This window comes from Hyla sarda, chromosome 2 (assembly GCF_029499605.1).
Source record: "Hyla sarda isolate aHylSar1 chromosome 2, aHylSar1.hap1, whole genome shotgun sequence".
In the NCBI taxonomy this organism is placed as follows: domain Eukaryota; kingdom Metazoa; phylum Chordata; class Amphibia; order Anura; family Hylidae; genus Hyla; species Hyla sarda.
In genome coordinates, this window is record NC_079190.1 from 371,935,608 (window position 1) to 371,960,975 (window position 25,368).

At 42.2% G+C, this 25,368-nt stretch overlaps 1 protein-coding gene across 4 annotated transcripts in view; it reads left to right on the forward strand.

The window, feature by feature from the left end:
• Window positions 1-25,368, forward strand: part of PITPNM3 (PITPNM family member 3) — a 735,635-nt gene that overhangs the window by 550,229 nt on the left and 160,038 nt on the right. For all 4 annotated transcript variants that reach the window (XM_056558420.1, XM_056558419.1, XM_056558421.1 and 1 more), the window contains one exon: window positions 13,376-13,565. In XM_056558420.1, coding sequence (XP_056414395.1) covers window positions 13,376-13,565 — 190 coding nt within the window. The remainder of the gene's footprint in view (window positions 1-13,375; window positions 13,566-25,368) is intronic.

Genomic DNA, 25,368 nt, shown 5'->3' on the forward strand with positions numbered 1-25,368 from the left:
ATATTTATTTTTAACAGCATACAAAATGACTGCTGTCTCGGATTTTTCCCAGCTTGCAATGCGGTCGAGACCTGACTCACTAGTCAGCTGATGACAGGGAGCCTGTCTGCTTCAATGGGTGAAGGGATCAATCTGCAACTAATGCAACAGCTGTAGGCACCCTGATTGAAGACCACATGTCTGCAGCTCATTTATGTTTCAATGGGTGGGGTAGCTGATGTGTGGGAAGGAGTATCATGAGTATCATGGTATCATGGGATTTGTAGGCAAACAAGAAAACTGAAAACAGGAAATACAAGTTCACAGAAAGCTAACCACAGTGTTTCTTGTAATCTCACAGCATAGGCATTTAGCCCAAGACAAGCGCAGATCCTTCCTAAGCATGTCCATTACTGTCTGATAACCCCTTTAATTACAATAGTAGAAGATGGTAAATCTTCATCTTTTATCATCATGTTGCTTTTAAGTCAAGAATCCTGTTCTGTTTAATACCATAATATAGAGTGTCCGGCCCAGTGAATGAGTCAGTCCTCCCAGAGACTAGCAGCAATGCATATAGATTATCACCTTACACTCTTCAATCACAGGGCCAGGTATTCTGTGCCTTGCTGCTCAGTGTACAGGAGCAGGAACTCCTATCTTTGACAGGAGTTCCTGCACCTGTACACTGACCCAAAGATAAGCAGTAATACTTTAGGCCTCGCCACCTACCTAGCTCTGAATCGACCATCAAATCACAATCAATCCATGGACAACTTGCAGCTCTATAAAGATATATTAAGAATTTAACCAGCATTTAATCTTAGACCTATCTTCATGTCATTGTTCCCCTCATAATGCCCTAGACAGTTAATATGCTTAAACAAAAATTTGACATATATTACAATGTTGTCAGCAAGTTGAGCAATGACCAAGTCATGCTGATTTTAAAATCATGAAATAAAGAATCTGTATTTTTTTATTTTTTTATGTGAGCATCTGGCTGACTTGTCTACAGGTAGTAATATAATGCAATATAGCACTAGGACAAAATAAATCCTCTTTCTCTGCAGTAATGATGATGTATGGAACAAGCACAGACACATTAAAGAGAAAGAGTAAAACATGGGACTTGGTGTTAGTGTTTCATCAAAGAACAGGAAATGAAGTGAAGGAACCATAGAAAATGACTTTTTAGAAGGATAAGAGATGCTGAATAAGACAAATACAAGGTGATGGGTTGTTGAGGTATAGGAAAAATTCAAGAAACAGTGGAACAATATACATTTATTTTACAATAAATCTGAGATTTTCTATTTAGCTCAATTTTGAATTTTACAACATAGCACTAAGTGGTTTATATACGGTCATATAAAAAAAAGTATTCTCCAGATAAAAGAGAAACTGACAGGAGAGCTGCCTGTACTTACCTGAGCAAACCTAATGCCGTCATCCCTGACCATTCCGCCTGCCCCTTCATCAATATTCACTGTTCCCGTTAGAGCACTAGCGATGACTCTGCTCCTGTCTCGTATGCTAAGACACACATTGGCATTAGGAGTGTTATGTTATGAGCTCCGACTGCACACGCTGGCTGTGAGTGCATGGTCCCGTTACCTGCTGCTGCCGGCGGGGCTGGGATTCGCATCGCGGGGAGCGCCCGCATGCGAATCCCAGTCCGTCACTCATCAGGTGCTTCTACTGCCCCTGCCTCTGCCTCTCTGCTCTGGCTCACATGTTCCCGTCCCCTAGGGCGTGCATGCCCCGGAGCTTTAACATTTAAGGGGCCATTGCGCCCATTAGTGTAGTACACCTGTGGCTCATTGATAATTTCCTCCTCATCCCACAATTCCCTGCCAGATCTTTGTTGCCTTGTGCATGAGAGAAAGCATACCTGAGAATTGCCTTGCCGTGTATGTGATCCTTTGCTCTGTGACCTGACCTTGCTCCTCTGCCGCCTGCCCTGACCTTCTGCTATCCTGACTATGAGCTGCCTTATCCCTCCTGTTCCTCGCATCTCCTCAGCCGCCTGTGTGGTTGAGCCATGCCAGGGGTAGCGACCTGGGTGCCGCAGCAAGTCCATCCGTGCTTCGCGGTGGGCTCTGGTGAAAACCAGCGGCACCTTAGACTCCGCTCCCTGGTATGGTCCAAGTCATCTGCCACACAGGTCCAGCAGATCCACATCCACCGGTGTTCCTGTCTTCTGAAATGTGAGTGTTACAAGGAGCAATGAATACTGATGAGGAGGCTGGCAGAACTGTCAGGAGATGAGGTGTTAGGATTGCCAAAAGAGCTATGGCAATACCCCCATTGCCAGTTTCCCAAAATTCTCATACTTACCTTTTACTGCATGTCTCCACAACGGCTTCATGGAATGGGGTAAGAATGAGAATGGGCTAAACATCCTTAGAATTCAAGTCACACCCATCATAAGCCTGAATATTCCCATTAGTGCAGGTGACCCTCCTGTCAGCTTCACTTTAAAGAGGACCGGCTGCCAAACCCCCCAAAAAATGAGATTGCCTTATCATTAAATAGTGTAGGGTGCCCTGATCAAACACCTTTTACAGTTTCTCTTCTATTCCTGAGGTATGTGGGTTTATAGTTTGTCTGACAATTCAGATTGGCGTAAATTTAACTTAATATTTGGAGAAATTTTCAGGTGATGGCTGGGATTACACAGTCAAGGGGTGTGCATTAGGCAGACACGGCCCTCAATGTAAAACTTCCCCAACCCCTGACTGTATAATCCCACACTCCCATTATAAAAATTAAAGGGGTTATCCGGGGACCCCCCAAAAATTTCTGGCACCATGCACTTATACTTGGTGCACCATCCTCATCTGCCCACTGCTCCATTTTTTTTCTCTGCTCCTTCCTTGTCCATTCTCTTTTAAAATTACATTTCCCAGCAGTCTTCACTGCCGAGACAGCTAGAAAGGGGGAGTGACTTCACTGTATGATGTCAGAAGGGAGTCTGGCCTGATGAGCTACAAAAGAGGCAGGGTAACTTGGTTGGATAATGCTAGAAAGGGGGAAGTGGCTCATGAGTATGATGCCAGAAAGGGCATGGCTTTCAATGGGAGGACACTAAAAGCCAGTACAAAGTGTCACATCATTTCTGTTTCATTTGGTTGGGGGGGGGGGGGGGGAGACAAAGTGGACAGTGAATGACAAGTATTTATTTACTTGCTGCGTGTCACAGCATATTCCAATAGGGAAAACAGTACAGGTAATAGGGAAATAGGTGTATATTACATTACTGTTGGTCTAGTTATAAGGGGACAAAATATGAATAATGTTTTGCTATTTCGAGTACCCCTTTAAGTCCACACCCATCTAACTGATTCCCTGAAATGTCATACAAACTATAAACACGTCTCAAGAACAGAAAGATGTATCAGAAAACTGTAAAATGGTGTGTGATCAAGTACCCTAAGATATGTAATGGCAGAAAAATCTAAATTTTTAGGGGTTGGCCACAGTTACTCTTTAAGGATAAATATATCAAACACAGGGAATGCAGCTAAAGGTAGGAGAGTCTGCTAATATTGGTTTAGTATAACAAAAGAAGTAGATATAGGTGTTTATCTCTAACATATCAAACCTGTCTATAATGGCTGGCTTCGTCGAATTAATGCATGGAAGCTGCTGACCCTTGTAACATCCGTACAACACCAGCTGATTTTATTTATAACTAGTCAAAGCTATAATGCATGACAGTCCACAAACACATGGATCTTTAAGCTTTAAGCATCTCAAGCTGGACGGTTCTTTACGACAGCATGCATTTTAGCTAGAACATATGTTATCAGCCCCATCCCTGGCACATTACGATATTTTACTGAGAAAAATTAAGAGATAATTATTTGGGTAATTGGAGTTAATAGGTGAAAATTCAAAAGACTCCTATAAATTACACCTTTAACTCTATCCTGTAATGGGACTTGCCTACAAGATAAACTAATCGCCTATCTGAAAATGAGTGTCTGATCAAAAGACATGAGCACAACACTCTGTTATTTTTGTGTGGTACATAGAATTAAATGGAAGAGCAGCACGAATGTCTGACAGTTCCTTTGGGGAGCACAAGACCCCCATTATAATGATAGTTTGGGTTAGAGATGAGCGAATCGAAACTGACGAACCCAAATTCATTATGAATTTCAGGAAATATTCTATTGCGCGAATCGCTTCATGAAACTCCATTTTAGAGCGTTCCAGGCTCAAGGGCATCTAAAATGGCAGATCCACATGCCAGTACATGGGGCAAGGGACCCTGACAAGGCGGGAAGGCAAGGCGGGAGGGAAGTAGGTGGGATGACCCTGAATTACAGGCAAGATGCAGCCTATAAGCAGCCAGTCACCTCTGTGATGTCACAGCCCTTTACAATCGGCAGCCATATTGCGGCCAGTCACTTAATTCCTTACACTGCAGAAAGAAAGGACGGACAGCCTGTGTGTGTGTTACAGTAGAGAAAAGCGCATTCCAGCAGCGTTTAACATCCTACTAGTCACATCAGCGTTCTCGTGGACGGAGAGCAATGTTTTTTCACTGAAAAGGATTTTTACTGCAGCTGCAGGCATTAACCTCCCAGGCACTTTCTTCGGCATAGTATTACAGAGAGGGGCAGATAACTGTGTGTTGCCTCATGCGACCGGACCTACGAACGTAGTCAACAGCGTTTTTAGGTCCGGTCGGGAAACCGTATACGGGGCAAAACGGAGCCGACCGGAGGCAGCGTTTCACTCCGGTCGCACATTGAAATACATTAGATACGGGACCGCATACGGCAGCCTGCGGTTGCCCCGCCCCCGACTCTCCGCCCCCCTCTCTCCAGCCGTACACGGTCCCGTATCTTAAGAAACGTAGTGTGCATGCACCCTTAATCTGTCAAGAGCCTACATACTGTAAAAGGGCAGACAAAAGTAATCACCGGATGGTGTTTTACAAAAATACTGAGTTTTTAGGCATTTTGTAGTGCATTTTTCTGCCCTCATCAGTGCATACCGCATACGTACATCGAAGTAGGGTATTAATTAAAGGGGGGATCTAAATATGTGCTGCCTAAAGGGGGCTCTATGTGCTGCCTAAAGGGAGGCTCTAACTATGTGCTGCCTAACATGGGGGAATCTATGTGCTGCCTAATATGGGGGAATCTATGTGCTGCCTAAAGGGGAGCTCTATGTGCTGCCTAAAGGGGGGCTCTAACTATGTGCTGCCTAACATGGGGGGATCTATGTGCTGCCTAAAGGGGGGATCTAACTATGTGATGCCTAAAGGGGGTATCTAACTATGTGCTGCCTAAAGGGGCTCAATGTGCTGCCTAAAGGAAGGCTCTACCTATGTGCTGCCTAAAGGGGGGCTCCAACTATGTGCTGCCTAATATGGGGGAATCTATGTGCTGCCTAAAGGGGGGATCTAACTATGTGATGCCTAAAGGGGGGATCTAACTATGTGATGCCTAAAGGGGGGCTCTATGTGCTGCCTAAAGGGGGCTAAAGCATGTTATTTCAAAGAATTTAGGAATAATAGGTGATTTATGCCCTTTATGGATTAAAACCAGACTCTGCATCAACTATGTCATTTTCCATGGGAGTTTTGCCATGGATCCCCCTCCAGCACGCCACAGTCCAGGTATTAGTCGCCTAGAAACAACTTTTAAATCACTATTGTGGGTTTTAAAATTCGCCTGCCCATTGAAGTCAATGGCGGTTTGCCCGGTTCACGACCATTTGCAGAAGTTCGCTTTCGCCGTTCGGGAACCGAAATTTTTATGTTCGCAACATCACTACTGTTAATCTGTCAAGGGCCTACATACTGTGAAAGGACAGACAAAAGTAATCTCCTGCTGGTGTTTGACAAAAATACTGAGCTTTTAGGGTTATTGTAGCGCATTTTTGCCCTCATCAGTGCATACCGCATATGTACATCTAAGTAGTGAACTATTTTGTACCTGTTAATCTGTCAAGGGCCTACATACTGTGAAAGGACAGCCAAAAGTAATCTTCTGGTGTTTTACAAAAATACAGAGTTTTTAGGCCTATTGTAGCACATTTTTCTGCCCTCATCAGTGCATACCGCATACGTACATCTAAGTAGTGAACTATTTTGTACCTGTTAATCTGTCAAGGGCCTACATACTGTGAAAGGATAGACAAAAGTAATCTCTTGCTGGTGTTTTACAAAAATACAGAGTTTTTAGGCATATTGTAGTGCATTTTTCGACCTCATCAGTGCATACCGCATACGTACATCTAAGTAGTGAACTATTTTGTACCTGTTAATCTGTCAAGGGCCTATATACTGTGAAATGATAGACAAAAGTAATCTCCTGCTGTTGTTTTACAAAAATACAGAGTTTTTTGGCATATTGTAGTGCATTTTTCTAACTCATTAGTGCATACCGCAAACGTACATCTTATTAGTGTACTATTTTGTACCTGTTAATCTTTCAAGAACCTACATACTGTGAAAAGACAGACATAAATAATCACCGACTGGTGTTTTACAAAAATACTGAGTTTTTAGGCGTACTGTAGCACATTTTTCTGCCCTCATCACTGCATACCGCATACGTACATTTAAGTAGTGTACTATTTTGCAACTGTTAATCTGTCAAGGGCCTACATACTGTGAAAGGACAGCTAATAGTACACACCGTCTGCTGTTCTAGACAAATACTTGTTTAAAGCGTAGTGAAGCGTATTGTAGTCCCCTGATATACGCAAAAGTATATCAGGCAGAGTAGTGCTAGGACGTGCACAGTAGAGTGGCAGAGGCCTAAATTCATCAGGCGTAGGCAGAGGTCGCAGCAGAGTAGGGACTTGTGGCAGCCGGAGTCGCAGCGAGAGGTCTGAGCTCCCGGTGTCAGTTAGGAGTTGTGTCTCGACCAGCAACCCAGCAGCCATGATTGATCGGTTCACTCGGTCATCCACTTTATCCCAAGTGACATCCGACACCCCCAGTCAACAGTCGGTGGGTTCCTCAAACTCAAACCTCACTTGGCATGGCCCTCATGCTGCTGCCACCTCAAGGCTCTGTCATTGTGCAGCTCTATGGTCTCCTCATGCTAATGCTGCCACCTCCAGGCTCTGTCATTGTGCCGCCATATGGTCTTCTCATGCTGATGCTGCCACCTCCAGGCTCTGTCATTGTGTCGCCATATGGTCTCCTCATGCTGATGCTACCGCCTCCACGCTCTGTCATTGTGCCACCATATGGTCTCCTCATGCTGATGCTACCGCCTCCACGCTCTGTCATTGTGCCACCATATGGTCTTCTCATGCTGATGCTACCACCTCCAGGCTCTGTCATTGTGCCGCCATATGGTCTCCTCATGCTGATGCTGCTACCTCCAAGCTCTCTAATTGTGCTTCTCTATGGTCTCCTCAGGCTGATGATGCCACCTCTTGGCTCTCTCATTGTGCTGCTCTATGGTCTCCTCATGCTGAAGCTACTGCCTCCACGCTCTGTCATTGTGCCACCATATGGTCTTTTCATACTGATGCTGCCACCTCCAGGCTCTCTAATTGTGCTGCTCTATGGTGTCCTAATGCTGATGCTACCAACTCCAAGCTCTTTCGTTGTGCTTCCATTAATACTGCAAAACAGAATAAAGGTGCTAGTCCCCAGTTTCAGAAATTCCTCTGCATTAGGGTCACTTTCAGGACTCCTGATGCTGCTACTGCCACCTCCGTGCTGTCTCATTCAGCCACTATATGGTATCATCATGCTTCAGCCACCTCCAGGCTGTGTCATTCATCAAATATATGATTTACTGATGCTGCTGAGTCTGGGCCTAAACATTTTTTATTGTAGCGCTAGCTACCCTAAATCTCCAATTTAAATTTCAAAATGTGCCTTTTTTTCTTAGGGATTGTGAAGCCCTAGTGTCTACTGATGCTGCTGCCAACTCCTGGTTCTGCCATTCAGACACTATATTGTCTCCTCATGCTTCAGCCAACACCTCCATGCTGTGTCATTCAGTCAATATATGGTCTCCTCATGCTGCCAACACCTCCATGCTGCGTCATTCAGCCAATATATGGTTTACTGATGCTGGTAGCACTAGCTACCATGAATCTTCAATTTAAATTTAAAAATTCATCTTTCATTCTTAGGGATTGTGAAGCCCTAGTGTCTACTCATGCTGCTGCCAGCTCCAGGCTGTGTCATTCAGCCACTATATGGTCTCCTCATGCTGCCAACACCTGCAGGCTGTGTCATTAAGCCATATATGGTCTCCTAATGCTGCCAACACCTCCACGCTGTGTCATTCAGTCAATATATGGTTTACTGATGATGCTGGGCCTGGGCCTAAAATTTTTTATGGTAGCACTAGGTACCATACACTTTCAATAGAAATTTCCAAATTCATCATTTATTCTTAGGGATTGTGAAGCCCTGGGGCCCACTCATGCTGCTGCCAGTTCTAGTCTGTGTCATTCAGCAACTACATGTTTTAGTGTGGCTGCTGGGCCTAGGACATTACCTATATATGTTCATGGTAGCAATAGGTACCATACATCTTCAATAGAAATTAAAAAAATAATCTTTTATTCTTAAAGATTGTGAGGCCCTATTGTCTCCTCCTTCCGCCAATTCCAGGCTGTGTCATTCAGCCACTATATGGTCTCCTCATGATGCCAACACCTCCACACTATGTCAGTTAGTCACTATATGGTCTCCTCATGGTTCAGCCACCTCCAAGCTGTGTCATTCAGCTACTATATGGTCTCATCATGCTGCCAACACCTTCACGCTGTGTCATTTAGCCACTATATGGTTTCCTCATGCTGCCAACACCTCCACGGTGTGTGTCATTCAGCTAATATATGGTTTACTGATGCTGCTGGGCCTGGCCTAAAAATGTTTTTATGGTAGCACTAGCTACTATGAATCTTCAATTTAAATTTAAAAATTCATCTTTCATTCTTAGGGATTGTGAAGCCCTAGTGTCTACTCATGCTGCTGCCAGCTCCAGGCTGTGTCATTCAGCCACTATATGGTCTCCTCATGCTGCCAACACCTGCAGGCTGTGTCATTCAGCCATATGTGGTCTCCTAATGCTGCCAACACCTCCACGCTGTGTCATTAAGCCAATATATGGTTTATTGATGATGCTGGGCCTGGGCCTAAAAATTTTTATGGTAGCACTAGGTACCATACACTTTCAATAGAAATTTCAAAATTCATAATTTATTCTTAGGGATTGTGAAGCCCTGGGGCCCACTCATGCTGCTGCCAGTTCTAGTCTGTGTCATTCAGCAACTACATGTTTTAGTGTGGCTGCTGGGCCTAGGACATTACCTATATATGTTCATGGTAGCAATAGGTACCATACATCTTCAATAGAAATTAAAAAAATAATCTTTTATTCTTAAAGATTGTGAGGCCCTATTGTCTCCTCCTTCCGCCAATTCCAGGCTGTGTCATTCAGCCACTATATGGTCTCCTCATGATGCCAACACCTCCACACTATGTCAGTTAGTCACTATATGGTCTCCTCATGGTTCAGCCACCTCCAAGCTGTGTCATTCAGCTACTATATGGTCTCATCATGCTGCCAACACCTTCACGCTGTGTCATTTAGCCACTATATGGTCTCCTCATGCTGCCAACACCTCCACGCTGCATCATTCACCCACTATATGGTCTCCTTATGCTGCCAAAATCTCCACGATGTGTCATTCAGACACTATAGGGTCTCCTCATGCTGCCAACACCTCCACGCTGCATCATTCAGCCACTATATGGTCTCCTCATGCTGCCAACACCTCCACGCTGGGTCATTCAGCCACTATATGGTTTCCTCATGCTGCCAACACCTCCACGCTGTGTCATTCAACCACTATATGTTCTCCTCATGCTGTCAACACCTCCACGCTGTGTCATTCAGCCACTATATGGTCTCCTCATGCTTCAGCCTCATCCAAGCTGTGTCATTCAGGCACTATATGGTCTCCTCATGCTGCCAACACCTCCACGCTGCATCATTCAGCCACTATATGGTCTCCTTATGCTGCCAAAGTCTCCACGATGTGTCATTCAGACACTATAGGGTCTCCTCATGCTGCCAACACCTCCACGCTGCATCATTCAGCCACTATATGGTCTCCTCATGCTGCCAACACCTCCAAGCTGGGTCATTCAGCCACTATATGGTTTCCTCATGCTGCCAACACCTCCACGCTGTGTCATTCAGACACTATATGGTCTCCTCATGCTGTCAACACCTCCACGCTGTGTCATTCAGCCACTATATGGTCTCCTCATGCTGCCACCACCTCCACGCTGTGTCATTCAGCCACTATATGGTCTCCTCATGCTTCAGCCTCATCCAAGCTGTGTCATTCAGCCACTATATGGTCTCCTCATGCTGCTAACACCTCCACGCTGTGTCATTCAGCCATCATATGGTCTCATGCTGCGAACACCTTCACACTGTGTCATTCAGCCACTATATGGTCTCCTTATGCTGCCACCACCTCCACGCTGTGTCATTCAGCTACTATATGGTCTCCTCATGCTTCAGCCTCATCCAAGCTGTGTCATTCAACCACTATATGGTCTCCTCAAGCTGCCAACACCTCCACACTGTGTCATTCAGCCACTATATGGTCTCCTCATGCTGCCAACACCTCCACGCTGTGTCATTTAGCCACTATACGGTTTCCTCATGCTGCCAACACCTCCATGCTGTGTCATTCAGCCACTATATAGTCTCCTCATGCTGCCGCCAACTCCATGCTGTGTCATTCAGCCACTATATGGTCTCCTCATACTGATGCCACCACCAGGCTCTGTCATTGGGCCGCTCTGCGGCAGTGATTCTAAAAGTGATGCCTGTAATATGCATGTTATTCTGAATAACAGTATTATTTCACTACCCCAGCACACTCCATTTGTGTGTTAGAACACAGCAAAGTGTTCTACACCCCTATTGAGGCTCTCAGTAGGCCAGAAATAGCCGTTTTTAATATAGCCAGGTTTTTTTTCGAAATTTTTTTCAAAAGTTCTCTCATCTCACCATCCATCCACACCTAGCATGGAACAATCTCTGATGCCATGTATTCAACCCTATAGATACCAATGTGGTGGTATAGAGGTCAGAGGACTGGCTCCCTGCGATACTATAAAAAAAAAATGCCCCATGATAAAAGCCCCCTCATACAGCTCTGTAGAAAGGGAAAAAAAGGGGCTATAAGGGTCAGCATAGGGTGGTTCAAAACATTTTAACTTTTTAAATGTTTTTAAAGCCATAAAACAAAAACTATATCAATTGGGTATTGTTGTAAATGTACTACCAGATGTAATACAAATTATCATGTCAGCTTAAAGGGGAAAACATTTTTTTTTTTATCAACTGGTGCCAGAAAGTTTAACAGATTTGTAAATTATTTCCTGTATAAAAAAAAAAATCTTAATCCTTCCAGTATTTATCTGCTGCTGCTTACTACAGAGGAAGTTCTTTTCTTCTTGAATGTCTTTTCTGTCTGACCACATTGCTCTCTGCTGACACCTCTGTCCATGTCATGAACTGTTCAAAGCAGAAGCAAATCCCCATAGGAAACCTCTCTTGCTCTGGACCGTTCCTGACATGGACAGAGGTGTCAGCAAAGAGCACTGTGGTCAGACAGAAAATAAATTCAAATGAAAAGAAGGAAGGAAGGATTAAGATTAAAATAGAAGTTATTTACAAATCTGTTTCACTTTCTGGCACCAGTTGATAAAAAAAAAAAAAATTTCCAATGGAGTATCCCTTTTAACTGCACGGGGAATAGTGTAAAAATGAAAAACTCCAAATGAGCAAAAAAAAAAAGTAAGGTTTTTTTTTGTTTTTGTTTTTTGCTCTAAAAATAATATTTTAGGGTTTCAAAGTATGTTTTATTGTAAAATCAAGGTGTCATTACAAAGTAAGGTTGGTTCAGAAAAAACAAACCCTCATATGGCTCGGTAGATGTATCCAACATATCCACCAGTCCACCAGTTGACAGCATCACACATGGACTAAACATATTGGCCCACTTTTATCATTGTCTTTAGACAGTTTTTTGTGTCTGAAAAGGGGCAAAGAAAGGAGCAAGCAGGGTTTTTTGCACCTTTTTTTGCGCCTTTTTGTTTACACATTTCTGCTGATTTTGAGTTGCAATCCATTGATTTTGGCAATACACATGATATGGAAGGGTTTTATCAACTGTGCCTTTTTGTGAAAAGGAGTAAAAAAAGGCACAAAGCCACTGAAAAGTCTCTAAAACTCCACCAGCCCAGGCTTGGTGTAGTTTTTTGGTGTATGTAAAGAGAGACATTTCAGAAAATGTGACCTGCACAAAATTTATCAAATGCTCTTTGACCATTTAATAAATTTGGTGCTCCTACACATTACCAGCACACAAAAAAAAAGGTGTAAAAAAATGCTTCACTTCCACCTATAATTATGAATGTGGGCCTTTGACTGGAGCTTTAATATGAAGATTGTTTCAACATCTAAACTCAAAGTCTGCAATTCATTCTCTACCTTTGTTTTTCTTCATTTTGATTTGTCTCTATTGTTATGTAAAATTGAAAACCTATTACATAGATATGAAGTGGCAATATCTATTTAACTTTAATAAAAATAATGTTGAATGAATACATAAAATAGTTGCGGCTTTTAGAAAGTGAGGAGGATAAAATGAAACCTCAAAAATCTAAATTGACATGGTTCTAAAAAGGGGTAAAAATTTCAACATTAAGGGGGAGATTTATCAAAACGTGTCCAGAGGAAAAGTTGCTGAGTTGCCCATAGAAACTAATCAGATCGCTTTTTTCATTTTTCAGAGGCCTTTTCAAAGATGAAAGAAGCAATCTGATTGGTTGCTATGGGCAACTCAGCAACAGGTTTTGATAAATCTCCCCCTAAGGGCCTTATTACATAAACAAACTATCTACCAAACAAGCCAATAGCCGTCCTGTGTAATATGCCCAGCGAGCCTCTGATGAACATGCAGATGCTTGTTTGTTGGCTGATCACACGGTTTTGACAGGATAGAAATCACTGTTTGTCACAGTGTGTAATAGGGGATGTGCGGCCAATGAATGATAAAAGTAAAGGGGCGCGCAAAGTATCCAGTCATTGCTCATGGGGCCCTGGTTGCCCAGTACCGTGTATTGGGCTCTTTAGATGAGCGCCGATCTAGGAAATTGTTGTCTATATCGGGCAGAGAACATGCGCTGCAGGTAACAACTCAGGAAACATATTTTAGGATCTTGATACAGATTCAGTCCTCTAATATAACTAAAGGTTCACCACAGGGGATAATAGATGTTATATGTATACAGCATGCTGAAAATGTTTTTTGGACTGTTACTGACAGTGTGACCTTGTAACATTATTATGTTTTGTCTCTCCAGTCTTAACCCTTACAGCTACGATGAGAACTGCCTGAACATTAGTGAAGATCACATCCCACTTGCTGCCTTGCCACTGCTGGCCATCTCTTCTCCTCAATACCAAGATGCAGTTGCTATGGTGATCAGCAGATCAAACCAAGTTTACAATGAATTTCTCAAGTCTCCTGATGGAGCCGACTTTAATGGACAGGTAATATTGCTGCTTATTGGATTTTATTGTCCCACTTGTTGAAAACATGAATGGGTCGATAACATATTGCTAATGAGTCTTCTTTCTAGAAACACATTTTATCATCTCTGTGCCTGGCGTAAACTGCAAAAAGTCTCATTATTTTTGTGCAAGCCACTGCTTTGCGCCAAAACTTTGTAAAGTTTTTGACAAAAATTGACACCTATGAGGATGCCTCCTAAGGTTTTCACCTTTAGATTAAGAACTGTAACTTGTTAGGTTTAATTTGCTGAAGTTGCTCAAAAACTTCAAGTGACAGTAGGGTAAAAATGGGGGGGGGGGGTTAACTTATACCCTTATTTCTGCAAAACATTCCACTAAAAATTTAATTTGCTGAAGTTGCTGAAAAACTTCAAGTGACAGTAGGGTAAAAATGGGGGGGGGGGGGGGGGTTAACTTATACCCTTATTTCTGCAAAACATTCCACTAAAAAATTAATTTGCTGAAGTTGCTGAAAAACTTCAAGTGACAGTAGGGTAAAAATGGGGGGGGGGGGGGGTTAACTTATACCCTTATTTCTTCAAAACATTCCACTAAAAATAAGAGCAGGATCAACATAATTTCTGATCCACTGTGGAATTCAGGAAACACTTGCATCTCTTCAAACCCGATCCTAGCTTTTGTTTACAAATACTGATACAGATTGTTGACCTAAATATTGCCGAGTGAAAGTGGCCTTACACTGAACCGTAAATAACTTGCACTTGTGACTGGAAATTCAATAATCAGAAATTAATTCTTTGACTTTGACTGTATCCAGTATACAGATGCAGGAGAGATGAGTTTTTATGATTTGGCATAATATATTATCTTGATGTGTTGTATTTTCTGTAGTTTTCCATAGCACTGCAGATAAACTATTTATCATCTTAATTCAGTGACCTGTCAAAATGAAAACTGTTCAGGATTTGCCAGCGGCAAATGTGGATTTTTAAAGAACCTGATGCAGAAGTCCAAAGCTAACTCCTGAAAACCCGTCATGGATTAGCCAGCAGATCAGCACATGTATTAGTCCTATTGTTGACTTTCCTGGGTAGAAACGGGGTAATAAATTATAAGATCACCAGTTAAAGTGTCTAGGGTGTGCTTAAAACATAACTTTTAATCCAAAATTGATATAAAAGAATTTATACATCAAAGTGTACTTGTGTAGTTCATTACCAAAAACAAAAAATTGTAATGAGGGGTATAGTTTATATAAACAGGATGGCTGATGTGAGCTCTGCTTGGCTTTGCCAGCTCAGCCAGGCCCCCCAATAATAAAATACTCCCACCAATTATAGCTACCGACGCGTATCTGCCAATAATTAAACTGGCGTCATCAGAGAGGTATAACAATTGGTCAAGTAGACACGAAAAAATAAAGATACACTGTCATTATATATTTCGCAACAGGTATTGAATTCCTTATATTTGAGATAGAGCTGTGAGGGCAGGCAAATCTTTCCCAATTATTCCTGTAAGCAGAGAAACATGTGGGCTGCCTGAAACAAGAAGAAAACAGCTCTATCCCTAAGAATCAACATATGCCCAGGATAACTGGTTCGATCCACCTAGAAAAAAAGCACGACCCAGTCAGTATTGCAAGAGAACGCTGGGGAGCTACAAATGTTCCCTGATCTTACAGTTTCCTGCACAAGGGTCACAAACAACCTGCTGTGGTGCAGGGAGCTGCCGGTCCGCAGCTCTACTCGCTAGTTGCAGCGAGGTGCCGGCATTTGACATCACTTCCTGTCAGTTGCCAGATATAAGCGCGCAGCCGTGCACGCCTCCATGACGTGCTTGTGGAGGTGTACATTCAGCCAATTCGCATATGCGGCTGCGCGAACATCTCAAGCCAGCGACTGAATGTCACCGACCATGATGTGACATATTAAACTTGGTTTCAGGCAGATTTTCAGTACGCAACATTATCAATCCTAAAGCCAGTATCTAAAGACTTGATGGGTGCACATATAAAAATGTGTTTTGATGGTTAGGATTTTTGTGTTAACAACAGAGGGCAAATTCAGTTGTATCATAATAAGAGAGTCAGAGACAGAGGGTATAGATGACAATATGGTTGTGTATGTCAGTCTCAATGTTAAGAGGATGACAGGCACAAGAGATTTGTAGGGGGCTAATTTGGGGAAGTCATTTTACTCCCAAAGAAGGTAGATGGATATGACTAAAGGGTAGAGATAGGAGATAGGGGGTCCCTAATTAGGATGGTGGTGGGGAGGGATAGCAGGGCCCTAGGGAAATCTACACTATCCCTATTATACCCCTAGATAGTGTCCCTAGAACCTAGGCGGGGTGGCCGCCCTAAAAAGGGCGGTCCCGCACAGGAACCTCCTGTTACAGACCTGAGAAGTCCTGCATAAAGAAAAAGTGACCACTAGCTCTTATGAGGCCAACTAAAGCCCTCCCTCACTACCTATCTGATCACCAAGGGTAACCCACCCCCTCATAAGAAACAGCTAAAATTGAGCTGTTCATTAAGCCCTTTGGGGGACATTGTGCCAAGGCGATGTATCCATCTGCATTCTCTCTGTTAGAGAAGTTTGTCAACATTTCTGCCCCTTTGGGAAGGTAATATCCTGTCTATCCCAATAAATTGGATGGTTAGGGGATTTCCGTCATGATGTTGAGTAATATGGGTTGCTAAAGGCGTGTCTCTCTTTTTGCGGATGTCTCCGACATGCTCGAGTACCCCTTTTTTCTCAATTCTCTGATTGTTTTCCCAACATATAACAAAGGGCAGGGACAGATATAGCAAAATACACAACTGATCTATTAGAACAATTGTTAAAGTGTCTAATATGAATAGGCGGTTGTTGTAGTGGGACAACACTGGTCTTAAGAATGTAACCACAGGCCCGACAGTGGCCACATTTGTGGCATCCCTGTATAGTACTCATTCTATCTAGCCACGTCAGTACTGTGTTGCTTTCTGGCTGTAAATGGTTCTGGACCAGTAGGTCCCCAATGCTACGTCCTCGTCTGTAAGTGATCTGAGGGGTTTAACCTATTACATCATTTAGGTCAGGATCCATTCTTAGGATCTACCAATGATGGCTGATGATCTCACCAATTGTCGGTGACATTTTGTCAAAAGAGTAAATCTTTCCTTTGGTGTTTTGATATGCCTGAGAAAGGACAAAATTGGGGTACCCTCTGTCTCTGAACCGTCTCTTCATTACTCCTGCTTCTCTTTTAAAATCCTCTGGCGAAGAACAGTTCCTCCTGAGGCAGAGATACTGCCCCTTGGGGATCCCAGGGCCCGGGTGGCAGCTGTCCCACCTCAGTAGGCTGTTCGTCGCAGTCTTTTTCCGATAGATCGTGGTCTGTAGGGTATCTTCAGCATCTCTGTAGATTTTAACATCAAGAAAATGTAGTTGTTTGTCATGGGTCTCAAATGTGAAGAAAAGACCTAGTGTGTTTGTGTTCATGGATCTGACCAGCTGTTTAAATTCCTCTCTGGTCCCGTTCCACACCACAAACACATCATCTATAAAGCGCAACCAGATAAGTGCTTTTTCACTGAAAAATTCTCTCTCATCCGAGAACAGGTCTGCTGCCTCCCACCAGCCCAGGGTGAGGTTTGCATAGCTGCGGGCACAGGGGGACCCCATAGCGGTCCCCCTGAGCTGGTGGAAAATGCAACAATTGAAAATAAAGTAATTTTTTGTTAATACAAAGTTCAGTAGCTGTAATACCAGTGCATTATGTTCATGAAAGGAGGTTGCTCTTTTTCTAAGATAGTACTCAACTGCTTGCAAGCCTATCGAGTGTCGAATTGATGAATACAAGGCGTCAACATCAATACTTGCGAGGATAGTACCCTCGCTTAGACAGATACCCTCAATACTTTGGAGAAAATTCATTGTTTCCTGCAAATAAGATGGTAAAGTGAACAAAAATTCGCTGAGGATTCTGTCAAGATAGATTCCCACATTTTGTACAATGCCACCAATATGGAATACAATTGGACGGCCTTTCAATGGTATCATGCCCTTATGTATTTTCGGTAGGGCATAAAATGTGGGAATCATTGGCGATTATGGTAGTATGGTAGTAAGCTCTTTAGAATATTCAGAGGTGGGGTCACCCGGGAGGATTTCGTATATGTCTCACGATCATCTAACAGTCTCTATACATCCGTATGTATTTAGGTCTATCCATCAGTGCTATATTTCCGCCTTTGTCTGAGGATTTAATGATAACTTGGTCATTGATTTGCAGCTGTGCAAGAGCCTGCCTCTCTCTATATGTAAGGTTATCTCTAAATCCTGGGTTCTCCCCATGTCCTGAATTAGAGAGGGAAATAATGGGTAAATAAGGAAAATGCCACATATTTCTGATCAGATTATATACACCAATACCCCATTCACCTTCATTATCTGTGGAATAGCAGATTCTTTAACCCCTTAAGGACGCAGGGTTTTTCAGTTTTTGCATTTTCGTTTTTTTCCTCCTTACCTTTTAAAAATCATAACCCTTTAAATTTTCCACCTAAAAATCCATATTATGGCTTCCATATTTTTTGTGTCACCAATTCTACTTTGCAATGACATAAATCATTTCAACCTAAAATCCACGGTGAAACGGAAAAAAAAAATAATTGTGCGACAAAATCGAAGAAAAAACGCCATTTTGTAATTTTTGGGGGCCTCTGTTTCTACACAGTGCATATTTCGGTAAAAATGACACCTTATCATTATTCTGTAGGTCCATACGGTTAAAATGGTACCCTTTTTATACAGGTTTAATTTTGTCGTACTTCTGGAAAAAATCATAACTACATGCAGGAAAATGTATACGTTTAAAAATGTCCTATTCTGACCCCAATAACTTTTTTATTTTTCCACGTACAGGGTGGTATGAGGGCTCATATTTTGCGCCGTGATCTGTAGTTTTTATCGGTACGATTTTTGTTTTGATCTAGCTTTTTGATCACTTTTTATTAATTTTTAATGGTATAAAAAGTTACCAAAAATATGCTTTTTTGGACTTTGGAATTTTTTTACGTGTACGCCATTGACCGTGGGGTTTAATTAATTATATATTTTTATAGTTTGGCCATTTACGCACACGGCGATACCACATATGTTTATTTTTATTTACATTGTTTTATTTTTTTAATGGGAAAAGGGGGGTGATACAAACTTTTATTAGGGAAGGGGTTAAATGATCTTTATTAACACTTTTTTAAAACTTTTTTTACAATGTTATAGCTCCCATAGGGACCTATAACACTGCACACACTGATCTTTTACACAGATCACTGGCGTGTATTAACAGTAATCAGTGTTATCGGCGCTTGACTGCTCCTGCCTGGATCTCAGGCACGGAGCAGTCATTCGCCGATCGGACACCGAGGAGGCAGGTAAGGTCCCTTCCGGTGTCCTGTAAGCTGTAAGCCGGGATAGTTTCACTTTCGCTTCAGACACGGCGGTAAGCTTTGATCGCCGTGTGTGAAGGGTTAATACAGGGCATCACCGCGATCGGTGATGTCCTGTATTAGCCGCGGGTCCCGGCCCTTGATGGCCGCCGGGACCGACCCGATATGACGCGGGGTAACCGTGTGACCCCGCGGCTTATCGCGGGAGCCGGCAGAGGACGTAACTATACGTCCTTCGTCATTAAGGAGTTAAGGATTTAGATGTGAAAACAGACCTGGATATCTCCTTCTGATATATCTGTTGATGCTAGAAATGTAAATGTTTAGGTAAAAGGTGAACTCAAGAAGATAATGTGACATGGTAGGGATAAAAGATTTAACCCCTTAAGGACGGTTTTTTTTCGATTTTGCACTTTCGTATTTTCCACCTCTCCTTCTAAATTCAGAACGCTTTCAAATTTGCAACTACAGACTCATATGAGGGCTTGTTGCAACTACAGACTCATATGAGGGCGCCACCAATTGTACTTTGTAATGACATCAATTGTTTCACACAAAAATTAATGGTGAAGCCAGAAATAAATTATTTGTGGGGCAAAATAAAAAAAAATAAAAAAACGCTATCTACGCAGTGCACTTTTCGTAAAAATGACACCATATATTTATTATGTATGCCTGGTTCATACAGTTACAATGATACCCAATTTGTATAGTTTTTTTTGTATTTTACTACTTTAAAAAAATTATAACTACATGCACCAAAATTAGTATGTTTAAAATTGTAATCTTCTGACCCCTATAACTTTTTAATTTTTTCCGTATACGGGGCGGTATGAGGGCTTATTTTTTGTGCCCCTCGCACAAATACAGCCCTAATCGGGCTTTACCCCTTAAAGGGGTACTCAGCCCCCAGACATCTTATCCCCTATCCAAAGGATAGGGGATAAGATGTCAGATCGCCGGGGTCCCGCTGCTGGGGACCCCGGGGATCGCTGCTGCAGCACCCTGCTATCATTACTGCGCAGAGCGAGATCGCTCTGTACGTAATGATGGGCAGTACAGGGGCCGGAGCATTGTTACGTCACGGCTCCGCCCCTCGTGACATCACGGCCCGCCCATGTCAATACAAGTCCTACACAAGTCAATACACGCCCCCTGCCATAGACTTGCATTAAGGGGACGGGCCGTGAAGTCATGAGGGGCGGAGCCATGATGTCACGCTGCTCTAGCCCCTGTATCGCCCGTCATTACGCACAACAGAGTGAACTCGCTCTGTGCAATAATGATAGCGCGGTGCCGCAGCAGCGATCCCTGGGGTCCCCAGCAGGGGGATCACGGCGATCTAACATCTTATCCCCTATCCTTTGGATAGGGGATAAGATGCCAGGGGCGGAGTACCCCTTTAAGGACCCGGCTCATTTTCACCTTAAGGACCCGAGCATTTTTTGCAAATCTGACCTTTGTCACTTTCAGCATGAATAACTCTGGGATGATTTTACTTTTCATTTTGATTCCGAGATCGTTTTTTCGTGACATATTCTACTTTATGTTAGTGGTACATTTTAGTCGATACATGCATAATTTATTCTCACAAAAATTGCGGCCAAATATGCAAAATATGTAATAATCTTTATTAGAAAACATTTAAAAATGTGTACATTAACCTCTTAAGGACGCAGGGCGTACCTGTAGGCCCTGCACCCGGTCCCAGTATTTAAAATGGGGCCACGCCGTGACCCCGCATCATACCGGATATAAAAATGTGTACATTAAAATAACAGAAACAATGTTCTTTCTTTGCGCGGAACAATTTCAGCGGCGGAATTGTCCGTCGCTGAAATTCCGCAGTGTGAAAGGGTCTCACGGAAACCCATTCACACTGATGTTCATGTTCACAGCATTTTCCGTTCACATTCTGCTCATGGAATTCCGCGGGAATTACGTAGTGTGAACATACCCTAAAGGTAAAGATAATAAATGACCCAGTCATGTACCCTATCAAGGGATATCTCACCTACCCCAAACCCTTTTTTGCTGTCACTTCGCCAGCGACAGCAAAAACGTGTTTGGGGTAGCTGAGATGTCCCTTGATAGGGGGCATGACTGGGTCATTTATTATCTTTACCTATATACTTCATTATCAGTCTCACCTGTCCTCCTACATTTGGCGTTGTGTTCAAGTTCTGTATTTTTCTTCTGCCTTCATTTGGCTTATGCATTGTATTGATAATTGTTGACATATGTGACTTCTTCACAAGAGCTGTACTTTCTTGTAACCCTGGAAATTCAATATAGCCCCTTCAGATTCATCTGGAATATACTCACCTCATGTTTCAGTATGTGTCGTCTGATCATCTATTCATTGTTTCTCTGATTTTAACCCCTTAAGGACTCAGCATTTTAATTTTTTCCTCATCACCTTCTAAAAATCATAACGCTTTCAATTTTGCACAGAAAATTCCATATGATGGCTTATTTTTTGCGCCACCAATTCTACTTTGCAGTGGCATTAGTCATTTTACCAAATAATCCACGGCAAAATGGCAAAAAAAATAATTGTGCCACAAAATTGAAGAAAAAATTTCATTTTGTAACTTTTGGGGGCTTCCGTTTCTACGCAGTGCATTTTTCGGCAAAAATGATACCTTATCTTTATTCTGTAGGTTCATACGGTTAAAATGATACCCTACTTATTTTGTCGTACTTCTGAAAAAAATCATAACTACATGCAGGAAAATTTATACGTTAAAAATTCTCATCTTCTGACCCATATAACTTTTTTATTTTTCCGCGTCCGGGCCGGTATAAGGGCTCATTTTTTGCGCCGTGTTCTGAAGTGTTTATCGGTACCATTCTTGTATTGATCGGACTTTTTTTATCGCTTTTTATTTCATTTTTTCATGATATAAAAAGTGACCAAAAATACACTATTGTGGACTTTGGAATTTTTTTGTGCGTACGCCATTGACCGTGCATTTTAATCAATGAGATATTTTTATAGTTTGGACATTTCCGCACGCGGCGATACCACATATGTTTATTTTTATTTACACAGGTTTTTTTTTATGGGAAAAGGGGGGTGATTCAAACTTTTATTAGGGAAGGGGTTAAATGACCTTTATTAACTTTTTTTCCCCACTTTTCTTTGCAGTGGTATAGCTCCCATAGGGGGCTATAACGCTGCACACACTGATCTTTTACACTGATCCCTGCAAAGCCATAGCTTTGCATGGATCAGCATTATAGGGGGTTGATTGGTCAAGCCTGTAGCTCAGGTTTGGAGCAATCAAGCGTAGATCGGACGCGACGGAGCAAGGTAAGGGGACCTCCGCTCGTGTCCTAGCTGATCGGGACATCGCAATTTTATCGCGATTGTCCCAATCAGCGCGATTTAGCTGCCGGGAAGCTTTTACTTTCGTTTTAGATGTGGCGATCAACTTTGATTTTGCGTCTAAAGGGTAAATAGCACGCGGCCCAACGATTGGTGCAGCGCACTATTAGCCCAGGGTCCCGGCGATCATAAGCCGCCGGGACCGACCCGGTATGACGCGGGGTCACAGCGTGGCCCCATTTTAAATACCGGGACCGTGCACAGGGCCTACAGGTACACCCTGCATCCTTAAGAGGTTAATGTACACATTTTTATATGTTTTCTAATAAAGATTATTACATTTTTTCCATATTTGGCCTCAATTTTTGTGAGAGTATGTTTAGTGGCCTATGGTACTAAATATATGTTTGCCCACATATCGTTTGTTAAATGCATCATTTACTGGTGAACAATTCCAAAATTTGATGAAAATTTTGAAGATTTTGCATTTTTATAACTTTGAAACTCTTTGCTTATAAGGAAATTGGACATCCCAAACAAATTATATATTGATTCACATAAACAATTTTATCTAGTTTATGATTGCATCATAAAAGTGACTTATTTTTACTTTTGGAAGACATCAGATGGCTTCAAAATTCAGCAGCAATTTTCAAATTTTTCGCAAAATTTTCAAAGACTGAATTTTTCAGGGACCAGTTCAGTTTTGAAATTTATTTGAGGGGCCTTCATAATAGAAATACCCTAGAAATTTTTCTTCTTTTTATTTATTAATATTTCTTTCCTTTTTCCTTAGAGAAAGGTAATTGCCTAAGGAAGTACAGTATAGGTAAAAAGATGTTGTACAAATTTTTTTCATGAGAGTTATATACATACCTTTAAAAGTTTGTAAGATGTTAACGTGTTTAAAAATATAAAAAAGAAAAAGAATTAAAAAAAGAAAAAGAAAAAAAAGAAATACCCCAGAAATTACACCATTATAATAACTGCTCTCCTCAAAGTATACAAAATGACATTCTGAAAACTTGTTAACCCTTTAGGTGCTTTACAGGAATAGTAGCAAAGTAAAGGAGAAAATTCAAAATCTAAATTTTTTACAATAACATGTTCTTGTAGACCCAGTTTTAGAATTTTTACAAGGAGTAAATGGAGAAAAAGCCCCCCTAAAATAGGTAACCCAATTTCTCTTAAGTAAGGAAATACCTCATATGTGAACGTAAAGTGCTCTGTGGGTGCACTAGAGGGCTCAGAAGCGAAGGAGTGACAAAGGGATTTTGGAGAGTGAATTTTGCTGAAATGGTTTTTGGGGGGCATGTCGCATTTAGGAAGCCCCTATGGTGCCAGAACAGCAAAAAAACACATGGAATACTGTTTTGGAAACTACACCCCTCATGGCATGTAACAAGGGGTACAGTGTTTGATGACTTTTCGTTAAAATTCGGATGTGTAAATTAATTTTTTTTTAACTAAAATGCAGTTTTTTCCCCCAAATTTACGATTTTTACAAGAGGTAATAGAAGAAAATGCCCCTCAAAAGTTGTAACCACATTTTTTTCTGAGTATGGAAATACCTCATGTGTGGACCTAAAGTGCTCTGTATGCACACTACAACGCTCAGAAGAGAAGTAGTCCCATTTGGCCTTTTTAAAGCAAATTTTGCTGAAATGCTTTTTTGGGGGCATGTTGCATTTAGGAAGCCCCTATGGTGCCATAACAGAAAAAAACACATGGCATACTATTTTGGAAACTACACCTCTCAAAGCACGTAACAAGGGGTGCAGTGAGCCTTAACTCCCCACAGGTGTTTGACGACTTTCGTTAAAGTCAGATGTGAATCCTCAGAAGAGAAGGAGCGCCATTGAGCCTTTGGAGAGAGAATTTGTTTGAAATGGAAGTCGGGGGCCATGTGCATTTACGAAGCCCCCATGATGCCAGAACAGTGGACCCCCCCCATGTGTGACCCTATTTTGGAAACTGCACCACTCAGGGAATGTAATAAGGGGTGCAGTGAGCAGTTAGACCCCACTGGTGTTTTACAGATCTTTGGAACAGTGGGCTGTGCAAATGAAAAATATTTTTTTTTCATTTTCATGGACCATTGTTCAAAAAAATATGTCAGACACCAGTGGGGTGGAAATGCTCACTGTACCCCTAATTATATTGCTTGAGGGGTGTAGTTTCCAAAACGGGGTCACATGTGGGAAGGGTCCACTGTTCTAGCACCATGGGGGCTTTGTAAATGCACATTGCCTTCAAATCCAGCCAAATTCTCTCTCCAAAAGCCCATTGGTGCTCATTCTCTTCTGAGCCCTGTAGTGCGCAAGCAGAGCACTTTACGTCCTCACATGGGTATTTATATACTCAGAAGAGATGGGGTTACAAATTATGGGGGGCTTTTTTCTATTACTTCTTGTGAAAATTAAAAATTTGGGATAACACCAGCATTTTAGTGAAAAAATATTTTTTTTTTTCATTTTCGCGTCCAACTTTAACGAAAATTCTTCAAACACCTGTGGGATGTTAAGGCTCGCTTTACACCTTCTCACATTCCTTGAGGGATGTTGTTTCCAAAATAAGGTCACATGTAGGTGGTTTTCTTCTGTTTATGTCAGAACAGCTGTAACAATCAGCCACCCCTGAGCAAGTCACCTCAAATGTACATAGTGCGCTCCCACTCCAGAGCCTTGTTGTGCGCCCGCAGAGCATTTTACGTCCCCATATGGGGTATTTCCGTACTCAGGTGAAATTGTGTTACAAATTTTGTGGGTCTTTTTTCCCTTTTACCTCTTGTGAAAATGAAAAGTATGGGGCAACACCAGCATGTTAGTGTAAAAAATAAAAAAAATTACAATAACATGCTGGAGTAGACCCCAACTTTACCTTTTCATAAGGGGTAAAAGGAGAAAAGGCCCACCAAAATGTGTTAGGCAATTTCTCCCAAGTACGCAAATACCCCATATGTGGCCCTAAACTGTTGCCTTGAAATACGACAGGGCTCCGAAGTGAGAGAGCACCATGTGCATTTGAGGCCTCATTTAGGGATTTGCATA